The sequence below is a fragment of the Elephantulus edwardii genome, unplaced genomic scaffold (genome assembly GCF_000299155.1).
Source record: "Elephantulus edwardii isolate Elephantulus edwardi_28Jun2011 unplaced genomic scaffold, EleEdw1.0 scaffold00066, whole genome shotgun sequence".
Lineage (NCBI taxonomy): Eukaryota > Metazoa > Chordata > Mammalia > Macroscelidea > Macroscelididae > Elephantulus > Elephantulus edwardii.
In genome coordinates, this window is record NW_006399816.1 from 7,699,393 (window position 1) to 7,713,222 (window position 13,830).

Sequence of the window (13,830 nt, forward strand, 5' to 3'; positions counted from 1 at the left end):
CACAGCTCTACTCCGACACATGCAGGGTCACCATGATTTGTAGTCATTTTGACAGCAGTTGGTTGGTTGGTTTGGGGGGAGGTTTGCAACTGTTTTTGCAACTGAAGGCAACTAGGGTCTCTGGAGATGGAAGTCTCTTCAAAGGAATGTGCAAAGGAATGAATCTCCAATGGTAGAATTTTAAACTTTGAATGTGTCTGGGCCTGAGGAATTTACTGGAGATCTATCAAGATCTATAGGGACTCAAATAGGTGTAAGGGCTGGGAGGAGTTTTGAGAGGTGTGGTGGTGCAGGGGTCCTAATTTATACCTTTCTGAGTTCATAAGGGTCAGGTGTGAATGAGAAAGCTACCCTAGTAATATACCTGCTCATGGGAGGGCCTGGTGAGTAAAAGAAAATGCAATTTTATCTCCTGCTGTGCTGCCCTGCCTGCCATTAGAAGCAGACATCTGCTCACATGCTTTGCTTTCTGACACAAGCAGGGAGGCATCTGTGCTGGGCACAGTTCTGGATTGGGGAGTGGGTGGAGTGTGGGGGTCCAGGGAGGACAGGATTTTTGAATCTGTGACTCACATCTCTGCTAAGCAAGTCAGGGAGCTTGGGTGAGGGTGGGGCAAGCCACAGCTGCCCTTGAAAATCTAAGGTTCTGTCAGGTTAGGGGTCTTTGGTCTCTCCTGTGGCAGCAAGAAAGGAAAAATGCTGCCTCTCTTCCTATCACTGTGAGCTGCTAGCTGTCTTCAGGAAACGATGGATAGATGAGAGGGAAGTGATAGGAAGGGTCAGTGCCCAAGGTCTGATACTTGCTAGTATCTAAGGGAAGAACATGTCGGTCTCTTTGGGTCTCTCTATCCCTGGCTGTGGCATGAGGCTAAAGAATAGTTCTTTTTCTGCCAAGGTCACGGGGCCCTGGGAGGACAAGGCCAGACCTAGGGGGACAGGGGAAGCCCAGAACTTGGACTTCACTGGTTCCTACCCTGATTATAGTGCTGGGAAGTCTGAAGGCTGAGGGGAGAGGGCAAAGGCCAGGTCTCTGGACCATGTTTGTCTTTAACATTGCCAGTCCCTTTTGAGGCTGCCAGAAGGCCCAGCAGTGAAGAAAAGTGAGCAGTATTTAGAAGTTAGGCTGAAGTAGTATGTTAATAGCTCTTGAACAAATAAATGGCAAATCAGCAGACCAGTCGGATCTTTTTAGAAACAGGATTCAACACCACAACAAGATAAAGGTAAACAACCAAATTGAAAAATAGGCACAGGATATAAACAGACACTTCACCAAAGACATTCAAATGGCAAACAAGCACATGAAGAAATGTTCAAAATCCCTAGCTCTGAGAGATGCAAATCAAAACAACTATGAGATAACGTCTCAACCCAGTAAGAATAGCAAAATTTAACAGAACAGCAAACAACATGTGGAGAAACTGGAACCCTTATTCACTGTTGGTGGGAGTGTAAAATGGTGCAACCACTATGGAAGGCAGTATGGAGCTTTCTCAAAAAGTTGCAAATAGAAATACCATTTGATCCAGTAATTCTACTACTGGGAATATACCCTAAAGAAACCATAACTACCACCCCAGCAAATATATGCACATAGTACATGGGTGTATCACGGCTTTGTTCACAATAGCAAAGAGTTGGAAACAACCTAAGTGCCCATCAACAAACTAATGGATAGAGAAGCTATGGTATCTTCACACAATGGAATACTATGCAGCATTGAAAAACAAGGAACTCGTGAAATATTACACAAAAAGGGTGACCCTGGAGGACATAATGCTAAGTGAAATATCTAAGTCACAGAAGGACAAATACCGCATAGTACCACTGTTGTAAAAAGGGGACTGAAGTCAGGGTTGGGGGGAGACTGAGAAAGATGGGATAAATTATGTATACTGCACTGAAACAGATGAGGAAGAGTACTATTTAAAAGGGATATATGATTAAGTATTATTGTTACGACAGGAGTCCAGAAAGAAGTCTGCATAGTGGAGTAGACTTAGGGAGAGGGATTGTATAACAATGAAAGAATTTTTCTTTTACTTTTCAAAGAGAAGAGTGAACTGGAGGGGAGGGGTGGGCAGGAAGAAAAGTGAAACAATGAATGAATGAATGGAAATCCAAAGTCTCTGTAAATTTTCATTAAAATTAATAATAATAATTTTTTAAAAAACACCCAGAATTCAAGATGGGGAATATCCTAACATGTTTGCTTGAGGAACCTAGGTCCTAGGTCGGGGGTCACAACCCCAGGAGGGAGCAGAGGGGATCGAAAATCAGCAACACTGTGGTCTGAGCAGGGAGATCAGGTCTTCTCCCCCACACCTGGTGAGAGTTTGGGGGACTGTGGACTGTAGAAGTCTCCCACTTTGCCTGAAGCATGGAATTCAAGTGAGGATATGCAGCAAGTACAATGTTGAAGCTCCTTTCCTCTTATTTCCAAGGTCAGCAAGGAAAGGAGAGGTTAGGGTAAGACTGAGCCTGGATAGTTCTGGAAAACATCATCCTTACTGGTACTTCTGCCCTCTCAGTTTGCTTGTCTGCAAACTAAGTTTATTTGTTTTTTTTTAAAAAAAAAAGCTCTAGCTGCTCATTGGTTTCGTCCCAGACACTCTATTTTCACACACTCAGGCAGGGGATGGGGTTTTCTTGGAGCTTGGCCCTCTTCTGCCCCTCCTGCCTCCCAGGGCTCCCAGTCTCAGTACCTCCAGAGCTGTGTGGTTGTGGCCAATGTAGTGGGGAATGAAGCTGCCTTTCCGGACGACTGTCGCAAACAGTTTGGTCTTGGATGTGTCTTCACCAGATTTCCCAGACTGGATGGGCTGGGACCAAGATGGGGGAAGAAGACATAGAGGGAAGTGAGCGTGGAGGGAGCTGACCCTGGCCATAAATCCAGCCCTCTGCAGACAATCATTTGGCATTGCTCCACTGGGGCTCCAAGCTGATAATTAAAGCTCATGGTCCCTGTGAGCCCTTCCAAGGAGATCAATATAATAAATCTTCCCTTTTCCATTTGAATATTTCATCACCCTCACAAGGGCCACTGCCGGCCTGCCCGCTATCTTTGTATAGGTGTGATAACAGGGCCTGGGGTGCGAGTGGACTGAGAGACAGGAGACCAGAGTGATGTTCAGAGGCTATGCCTCCTGGGGAAGCTCACTAATCTCTCTGGATCTCTACTTTCCTGTCTGCCTGAGGCCCTATTTTTGAACCACTTTGGACTCACCAGACCTGGGGCTTTCCTTTGAGCCTAAGGAAGGCCCAAAGGTGTCTGGACCAAATGAAATAAGAGTTACAGGCACTATTATGGAAAATAGTCCCTTTGGCAAGCACTGAAATTACATCCTGATCCAAACATCTCATACCCACCTTTCAGATGACTTTATTATAATATCAGCTCAAAGACACAAGTCAAGCATCATTAATCTTTCACTTAACAAGTTATAGCACTACATAAAAATTACATGTAGTATAATCCCTCCCTGTCACTGATGAAAATTTGTGTGTGGTGTCCTCAAAGTCATCCCCTCTCCTCCCCATTTCTTCTCTTTTCTCCAATCAGCTGAGTAAGATCACCGTCCCCCCTGACCCATGGAGGCTTTCCAACATGAAAGTATGGGTTTTTACTTGCTAAGGAATATTTTACAGCTGAGGATGGAAATGGATAGTTAATAGAAACTACTCAGGTGTGCCCAGGCCACGTGCCATACCTGCCACACCTTAGATCCATCTAGGTGAAAAGAAAGGTGCATGGTGGGGCCTGAGGTAGAGCAGGGAAAAGAGGAACAAACCTAAACTGAGCTCCTGCTACTGCCAGGAACTCGGGCTCAGTGCTTTAAGCTGAATGTTGCCTCCCATCCTGCAAATGAGCTTCCTAAACAGCGTATTGTCTCCATTTTGCTAATAGAGTATGCCTAGGGGAAGAGGGCATTAAGATCCCTGTGGATATCTGGAGTCCTAGGGCTGTGCAAATGTTGGTGTCCTCGGCTGCGGACAGGAAGTTTGGAGGCTCAAGTCCACTCAGGTGTATCTAAGAAGAAAGGCCTGGTGATCTATTTGCAAAAATCCAGCCACTGGCATGTGGGAAATCAGAAAATAAAAGTCTTTTTAATTTATTTATTTATTTTTTATTCTGTTCCATGAGTCAGAAGTGACTTAGTGGAAGCTGGCCTTGTGGCCTTTCAGCTAGTAAGGGTTGTGAGCCCAGACAATCTGATTGCAGATTGCTCTTCTCTCTGTATTCCTACAGGAGCCTGGAGTGCACACAGGCGGGGAAGGGAAAGTTGGGTTTGTACTCATGTAGGACCCAGTGCTTGATAAACAGGAAGCGCTTAATGAATACTTAAGCAATGGGAGAATGGTTGCTCTCTTTTACTAATTAGTACAATGGAGAGAAGCCAGAAAGCAGAGCTAGTCTAGGAGGTTCAAGACATAGACTGAGGGGCCTAAAGGTCTCCCCACTTTATCCTCACTCTCAGTTTCTCATTAAGGGGGTGCATTCCAAGGAATGATTTCTCTCTCATAAACCTCAACTTTTCTGGACCTTTCTCCTGCCTTGGCATCATGAGAGAGCACAGAAAGGGCTGATTTGGAAGAGAGTGTGACCTGGGTTCATCTGCTACTCACTAGTTTCACGGTTGTGGGTGAAGGATTCTTTTCCCTAAACTGTAGGTTCCTGTATGCAAACTCAATTCACCTTGAAGATTAGGGTGATGAACTGAGTGTCTAGCACAGGCCCTAGAACACAGTGGGTGCACTGTAAATACTTTGTTTCTTTAATTTTTAGATACATCTCCTCTTTTAGCATACGGGAAATCAGAATACCTCGCCCCCATTATGTTTCATTCATGTACATTTTTTTCCACTCCCTCCCTCCACCCATCAAACTCTTCAATCCTATGATATTCCTCCCTCTCCAACCAACCTCAGGCCTCTGCCCTCTGCCACCACCCCTTCTCTCTTTGTATGTCTATACGTTTCTCACTGGTTATCCTTCTGTTTTTACAATAATGGTTCTATACAATATTTGTCCTTATGTGCCTGAATTAGTTCATTCAGTATAATGCTCTCTAGCCTCTCCCATGTTATATAGTATTTTTCAAAATCATTGCTCCTGAGTGCTGGATAGCATTCCATTGTACGAATGTACCATGATTTCTCAATCCAGTCATTTGTTGATGGATATTTTGGACTGTTTCCATGTTTTTGTGATTGTGAATAATGCTGCTATGAACATTGGTGTACAAATCTCATTTATATCTCAGTGCTGTTTTCCTTGAAGTATATTCCTAGCAGTGGTATAGCTAGGTCATTTGGAATTTTTATGTTCAGCTTTTTGAGGACACACCAAACTGCCTTCCAGAGTGGTTGTATCATTTTACAGTCCCATAGAATACATTCTAATTGGTACATTCATATAAAGTGGTAGTTGTTCTATGGGCTGTTTTGCAAAGACAAATCTAGAGAACTCCAAATTTTTGTGGAAAATATTCTGTTTATTCTTTGAGAGTCTTTTTTTTTTAGTTGTCTTTTCTGAAACTCTCTTAGGAGTGGTTATGGGTTGTTTAGAGGTACTCTTAGGAAGAACTGGGGTATCAAAGTGGTTTCCATACATCCTGTGCCTACCTAACTCCAAGGCCCACTTGATCCCCAAGCTCAGCTCAGAGCTCTCACTCACCTTCACCAATTCAAAGTGATAGGGGTGGAAGACACGTAAATACTTGATGGGGATTTGATAGGACAGCAGCTCCTCTTTCTTTTTGCTGTCCATCACCCTGAGCACCACATCTGGAGAGAGAAGTAGACACAAGTCAGCACAAAGAACTGAGATAGTGAGAGATAATAGACACTACTAAAAGTGGAGACACAGTGGAAACACTGAGGAAGCAACCTGCACGCACACATGTGGAAGACACAAGCTCATGTAGAAATGTGCACAGACACAATCCCATAAGCCCTATCTGGTCCTGTGAATAGGGCAAGGCCACATACTAAATACGATTAGAACTCAAAGATTTAATTCTTTTCTATGGACCAGAAACACCCCAGCCAGAGATAAACACACACAGAGAGCTAATCTCAGCCACTCGTGACAATAAACACACATTTACACACACACACACACACACACACAGACACACACACACACACACACATTAACATGCAAGCAGGAAGAATACCACCTCCAAGTAATATGACTCCTTCTCTTGGTCACATGCACCCTGACTCATTCATCACATAGAGAGAGAAGAATTATCACCAACATGTTGCATAAAGGGAACTTCAGGCTCAATAAGAAAAAGTGATCTGCCCAAACAAATCCTTCAGTTAAAAACACAAAAACAGACTCCAGTAGGGAGCTCTGGTGGCTTAGTCATAAGGAGTCGCACTGCCAACTCAAAGGCATATAGTTCAAATCCATGAGTTTCTGTACAGGAGAAAGATGAGCAAGCTCCCCTCATGCAATTTACTGACTCTGAAAACCTGCTGGAGGGTCATCTCTGAAGGTTAGCTACTTGATGGCACATAACAGTAATATAACACTCTAACCATGAAGAATAATGCACTTCTTAGTAGGTTCATTCCAAATAGAACTTATTTTGTCATTTAAAAGACTTACACTTTTGGATGAACATCCTAAAGACTAGGAGAGAGACATAGTGGTATCATTTAGTGAGCACCCACTGTGCAAGGAATAGGGAGGGCATCCTCCCAATGACTCATTATTTCAATAAATCTCTGCCACAACCCTTTCAGTATGTATCAATATGTCTATTTTTAAAGTGTGTTCACTGGAACTCATGCAGCAAGTAAATGGTTGTTGGAAGAGGCTGAATTTGGTGACCTCTGAAGTTTCTTTCCACACTCTCAGTCTATGATTTGAGGAAGGAGAGATGGGAGGTATAAGGGGATGGTGGAGGAGAAATGAGAGAAGGGAAAGAAAAGGATTGAGAAAGAAATGGCCTTTGCCAGTTCTTTGGGCTGAGATCATTTCAGCACCATGGACAGCTGCAAAGGCTACTGTACATGCCATCCTGAAACCCTCTCAGTTCTGGGTTACTTGGAGCTAGATGGTCATTTGGACATGGGGTAGGTCACTTGGACCTGAACAAGGCAGAAGGAAGCTGTGTGTTGTGTTGTGTACTTTCAAATCAGGACCAGCTCACAGCTGACCTTCCAGTGGGCAGTAAATCACACAAGAGTTAATTTCCCATCTTTCTCCTACGGAGGTGCTGTCAGATTCAATGCCTTTGGGTTGAGAAACCAAATTAAATGAAAGCAAAATTTCCTGCCATGGATGGGAAAACTCAACATTGTGATAAGTAATTCTACAAAAAGCAATGTACATGATCAATGCAATCCCAGTACAGCTACCAAGCTCATTCTTCAAGGAAATAAAGGCCTCCAAGAATGAAGTATAAGGCATTACATTCCATGATTCTCAAGATCTACTACACATCTGTAGCAACTGAAACATTATGGTAATGGTAAGGTGATAGGCACATAGACCAATAGACTAGAGTTGAAAACTGAGAAATTATTCCATTTATCTGTGGTCAATTGATTTTCAATAAGGAAACAAAACTCATCAGATGGGGAAGCAACAGCAAAATTGGACATCTACCTACAGAAAATGGAAATGGAATTAATGTCATACATTACACATGAAAGCTTTAAGTGGATTAAAGGTTTAGGGGTAAAATGGAAAGCCAGGAAAAGCAAAAGAAACAAAGCAGGTACACATTTAGGAGACACCACTGTGAACATGTCTCTATAGGGGTTGCTATTTAGAGGACATATGGTGTGGATGGGGGCCATCATATTGGACTCATAGGTCCTTCTAAATACTCTTCCTTTCCCCTACTTCTTCCAGCTACTCTGGAGGCACAGAGAGTGGAAAATATTTGCCAAGGAGCTGGCCATACCAACTTGCTTTGTGATGTTTAGCAAACCACTTAATCTGAATTTTATGTTCCTATTCATAAAATGTTAGTACCTTTAAAAAGAAAAATGCTATCTTTTTCCTAGGATGTGGTAGGTATGAGAATGTAAGGGAGCCCTAGCAACATTGTGTGTAAAGTATTTGGCTACTATACAATAGATACTGTTGTTGTTGCTGTTAAGTACCATTAAGTCAAGTACAACTCACAGTGACCCTATGAAGAGCAGAACCAAACCCTGTCTGATCCTGTGCCACACTCACCATCTCTGATCTCATTACTGAAGCCCCTGTGTCAAGCTGTCTCATTGAGGGTTCTCATCTCTCCTCTCATATAATCTTTCACTGCCCTCCTCCTTTCCAAGCATGATGTCCCTTAACAAGAAATAGTCCCCTCCTAACATACACAAAGTAAATGAGACAAAGCTTCATCATCCTTGTCTGTAAGGTGCATTCTGGCTGCATTTTTCTCTCAGACATAAGTGTTTGTTCTTTGGTTAGTCCATGGGGCACTCTTCTCCAACTCCACAACTCAAAGGCATCAATCCTTCTTCTATAATCCTTATTCATTGTCCAGCCCAGACATGTAGCAGGTGATTAAAAAAAGCATGGCTTAAATCAGGCACAGTTTAGCCTTTAGGCTGATTGCATGGTTTAAAAATCAAGAAGGGTATGCATCAGGCTGTATCTTTTCTCCACACCTGTTCAAGCTGTATGCTGAACAAATCATCCAAGAAGCAGGTCTTTATGAAGAAGAAAATGGCATCAGGATAGTAGGAACGCTCATCAATGACCTTTGTTATACAGATGACACAACCTTGCTTACTAAAAGTAAGGAGAGCTTGAATTTTTATTACAGAAGATCAAAGAATACACAGCCTGCAGTATGGATTACATCTCAACATCAAAAAAACAAAGATCCTCACCACTGAACCAATAGGCACTATCATGATAAATGGAGAAGACTAAAGCTGTCAACGATTTAATCTTTCTTGGATCCACAATCAACATCATTGCTAACAGCAGTCAAGAAATCAAGACATATTGTACTGGGAAAGTCTGTTGTCAGGGACCTTGCCCAAGTACTAAAGAGTAATGATCCAAAAGATTGGCAGTTCGAACCCACCATCTGCTCTGGGGAGAAGATGAGGCAGTCTGCTTCTATAAAGCCTTAGAGATCCTATGGACTGTTCTTCTACACCCTACAGGGTCACTCTGAGTCAGAATCAACTCTATGACAGCTGGGATTAAAGGCATGTTGTTGTTGTTGCAATCAACTCATAGTTGACCCTCCAGCAGGTTCTCAGAGGCAGTAAATCTGGAGGAGGAGGAGAGGGAGGAAATTGCCCAGCCTTCTCTCACAGAGCATCTGGTGGATCCGAATCATGTGCCCTTGGAATTGCAGCACAGCTTCTTACCACTAGACCACCAGAGCTCCCCAAGAGTAAGAGTATAATTGTCCAACTAAAACATTTTATTCACTTATTCCTTGAGGCTGTTATTATTTTTTCTTGCTAATTTTCTGTAGTCCTTCATGTACTGAAGATCTGCTCCCATTCAAAACCATGACAGTAACTGTGGAGGCTGCAGCTCCATTCCCCATGGTCCCTGAGTTCCCAAACCAGGTTGAGATTCCCAGAGGCTAAACAAAGGGTGAGCACCCTACATGATCCCTACTCTGACCAGAAGACCAGCTGTAACTGGGGGATGCTCATTGATCCCACCCCCCCACTCCCGTCTAACCCCAGACTTGTCTCCACAGTACAAACATGCTTCATCAGCTTCTTCCCTGGGCTTTGCGCCTCTCCAGCTCCCGCTGCTCCGTTTGTGCAGCCAACAAGCCATTTCTGCTGCCTGCCTGCTTTGGCCCCAACACAGTGTCTGAAACTCCCCTTTGTTTTTCATTAACACATCCTTATGCTTTCACCCACCCATCCCTTGCCTCTTGGCCCAGCCCCGCCTCACCCACCCCCTACCACAGCCATCACCACAGCAACCAGTTCCAATCAAGCTCCAACAAGCATCTAGCTACTTCAATCTGCAAAAAGGCACCTGCCAATATTCACTGTTCACTCAGGAGGTGGCCTCAGCCTCCCACCCCTCCTGCCCCCTCCTCCTGCTCAGATGGGCCCCAAGCCCATTGACCTCATCACATGGTTTCCTCTTATTATCTCAGGTGTGTGGAGCCCAGGGGAAGATCCCAGCCTAGTACCACTCGTCCAACTCCCGATTTTTCATCAGTCACACAAATGCACATGCATAAATACACATAAATAACACACAAGCTATATGGACTCATGCACAGCCAGGCACACACCACCACCTACAGATTCAAGCCTACACTCAATACACACGTTGCAGCCAGACATTACAACATAGTCCTGAGCACATTTATACACGCGTGCTAATAGACACGGACACAATGTCCACACGTACTTGGGAACCAGCACACAGGCATCCTCACAAAGACGTGCTCACACGTGCATTTCCATGAGATCCTGGGTCAGATTTTCTTCCCTTTTTATGTTTTCTCAGACCATCTCAACAACTCTACCTAGCCCTGAATGTTGTTGTGTTGTAGTTGATTGCCTTTGAGTTGAGCATAACTCACAGTGACCCTATGAACAAAAGGCTTGAAACCCCTCTACAACTATCGACATTTTGGAACCAGGAGTAGCAGCCACTTCCTAAATAACATGCCTCCAGAAACTTATCTCTGGATAAGCTGAAAAAAATCTAGTTCTCTAGCTTGACCTAAAAGTGGTTTCTTCCCCTTTTACTGATACCTGACTCTTTCTCCCTCTTCTGTTTCTCAGTCTCTCCAGCTTCTCTCTCTTTGGGACATGAATGAGGAGGCGTGTCCAAGGCCTTGGCAAGATTTTTTTTTTAAACAGTGTTTAAGAGGTGGGGCAAAGTCTGTTCTCTGAAGACCATTTGCAAGAAGGGAGATGGAGGTACTTCTGGCCTACAGGACTAGCGCTGCCGCTGGGCACCTCTTCAGTGCGTGTTGGTAGAGCCAGCATTCCCAGCAGCCGTGGCATCTCCTAGCCTGGCTGCTGGGATGCTGAGTTCAAGCTCTCACCCACAAGTGGAGAGCAAATTGACCCTTGCTGTGAAAACACAAGCGTGCATACGTGTGTTCATATACATGGGCTTCAGGGGTTCATTCTATGCTATGCTTTGAAACATTGAAATTGTCTATCAAGGTACAAACTCTTCCTGGGGGTAGACCCATAGTGACTCTGAATAACAGATTGGAACCCAGCCCTGTCCTGCACCATCCTCCCCACCTCTGCCATGCTTGAGCCCTTGTTACATTCACTGTGCCGGTCCATCTAACTGAGAGTAGAGGGGAGAGGGCTACTAACTGGTTTGTATAAGAGCAGGTTCTAACTCTTGGGAAGTCCCATGGTACATCTTTTTTTTAAAAAAAAAATTTTATTTTATTATTTTTGTGTGAGTGTACCGTCAAATCAGATCTGACTGGTACAGGAGGAGATTGTCCCTCCTTCCTCGGCAGAGCATCTGGTGGATTCGAACCGTGCGCCTCTGGGATTGTAGTTGCAGCTCCTTGCCACTTTTTTTTTAATGACAAGCAGTGGCCCAGGGAAGACTAGGGAAGGATAAGGTCCAGTCTAGGGGCATTTAAAAAAATGTAAAATAAAATAGAGGCAACTAGAACACTGAACCAGAACATAGAATGCTGGATCCCAAACCCTCTGCTCCTTGAGGACTTCACCTTGAACAAGGTCTTTATATATCTACCCTGCATCGCAGTTTGCTCATCCATGCAATGGAGCTGTCCTGCTCCTCCTGGGGGTTTGTGCCCCTGAGAGAAAGCTGTGCGTGGATGTGCCAGGAAGCTGTAATGCGCCATCGCGGTGGCAGAGGGAGGTAATAACAACCATGAAAATAATAACAGTCATAAAAAAAGATAAGCTTTCATTGTCTGGAAAATTCATTTATGTGGAACAACTCGTTTTTCGAGCAGGCTAGGGAGATGAGGCATGACAGGATTACAATTTTGTTTTTTTCTTCTTTAGAACCCTTTTAACTGAGCCCGAGGAGGCAGTCAGGTGGGCTTCCTGCTGAGTGGTGCTGGGGGTCCTGCTGCTGTCTTAAGTGGTTCTGTGGTTCACACCCCCTGTGGCACACAGTCAGCCTCGCGACCCCCTCCCCACCCCACCCCTGTGCCCCCAGCCTCACCTTCATGCCCGGCATTCTCTGCTTGGAGCTCAACATTCACTGTGTCCCCCCAGATGGGGGATCTGGTGGGCTCTGGGGTCACAGATGAGACCGCCTTGGAGTCCTGGCTCTTTGAGTCCTGAGTGGTGGTTTTCCTGGGGAGGGAATGGACAGGACTGAGTCAGAAAATGCCTGGCCTGCTGCTGCCTGGCCCCATCCTCAGACTCCACTGCGCATAGATCAGAGCATGGGGAGCTCCCTTCCTGGCACAGACAAGACACCACTTGGGCCCAGGGGACCCCAGGCTTCTCTCCTTGGCTGCACTACTTGCCTGGGTGACCATATTTTCTCACTTCCCATCTGCTGAGACTGTCACTTGGATTCAAGATCCAGGGCAAGGCAGAAAAGGGAGTGGGCCCGTAGCCTTTCTGGTTTCCTGCCTCCTCAGCACGAGCCCATGTACCCAGGCATCCCCTCCACACCCCCTCCTCTGGTTCTGCTCAGTGGGAGGAAGCTTCTGGCCAGGCCGCCTGTGTGGTGCCTGGTCCTGGCTGTCCTCTCTCTTGATCTTCATTTTCTCAGTCTCTCAAGTGCTCTGCTCCATACCTACCATCTTTCACACACATCCCACCCCACTCCTTGAACCAGCTGTGACATCCAGCTGCTGTCTCCTGCAGCATCTGTGGTGGTCATGAGAGCTGGGCATGGGGCTGGCATGGTGGTGAGGCGTTTCCTACCCTTGTGCACTTACAGGTCATGCAGGGCTAGTCTGGGGGGACACTCTGCATCATCATATGGGGGTATATTTATTACATAGCTCAATGAGAGCCTTCAGTACTTCTGTGGGAGATGTGATTGCACTGAGGCTGTAAGAGGTGCTGTTACATTAACTGCTGCAATCCAGAGAGGGCAGAAGCTGTCAGGGGAGCAGGGCTGCTCACTCAGGAAGTAGGGGTGCCCATGTACTGAGAACCTAAGATGGGAAACAAAGAGATGCCCTTTGTTTCCCCTACCCTCAAAAGCCTCACAAGCTCCCAAAGGGAGCACAGGAGCAGGTGAGTCCCTGTGCCCAAGCCACCCAGCCGAGCTTGTTCTTCTCCTCCAGGAAGCCCTCTGGGGCCACTCCTCTGTCTGTCTTCTGGACTTCAATGATACTGTGGTGGGGCTCTTTGCTCCATACTTGATCCTTGAGTCCTGTAGGTAGCCTTTCTTGTGGGGAGACTGCCCTCCATTTCTAGGGATTAATTGAGAACTTCCTCTGAAGATTGCACTGGAACGTAGAGAAGCCAAAGCACAAGGAAGAATCCAAGACACTAAAGAGCTGAACAGAAGATTCCAAAAGGCAGCACGGAATGACAAAGCAAAATACTACAATGAAATGTGCGAGGAGCTAGAGTTGGAAAATCAAAAGGGCCAAACTCGATCAGCATTTCTTAAGCTCAAGGAACTGATGAGCAAATTCAAACCTCGAGTTGCTACAATCAAGGATGCTTTAGGCAGAATGTTAAATGATCCAGATTCAGAAGGTATCAAAAGAAGATGGAAGGAATATACTGAGTCACTGTACCGAAAGGAATTGGCAGATACAGAAGAATTTAATGAAATAGCATTTGAGCCAGAGCCTATGGTGATGAAGGCAGAATTTCAAGCTGCTTTGAAGGAAATAGCAAAAAATAAGGCCCCTGGAATAGATGGTATACCAATTG

At 45.1% G+C, this 13,830-nt stretch overlaps 1 protein-coding gene across 1 annotated transcript in view; it reads right to left on the minus strand.

The window, feature by feature from the left end:
- The window catches only part of CCDC33 (coiled-coil domain containing 33), a 171,195-nt gene that overhangs the window by 108,128 nt on the left and 49,237 nt on the right, over positions 1-13,830 (minus strand). Inside the window, exons 3-5 of the mRNA XM_006888390.1 lie at positions 12,146-12,279; positions 5,678-5,787; positions 2,706-2,822 (exon numbers count right to left, since the gene is read on the minus strand). Coding sequence (XP_006888452.1) covers positions 2,706-2,822; positions 5,678-5,787; positions 12,146-12,279 — 361 coding nt within the window. The remainder of the gene's footprint in view (positions 1-2,705; positions 2,823-5,677; positions 5,788-12,145; positions 12,280-13,830) is intronic.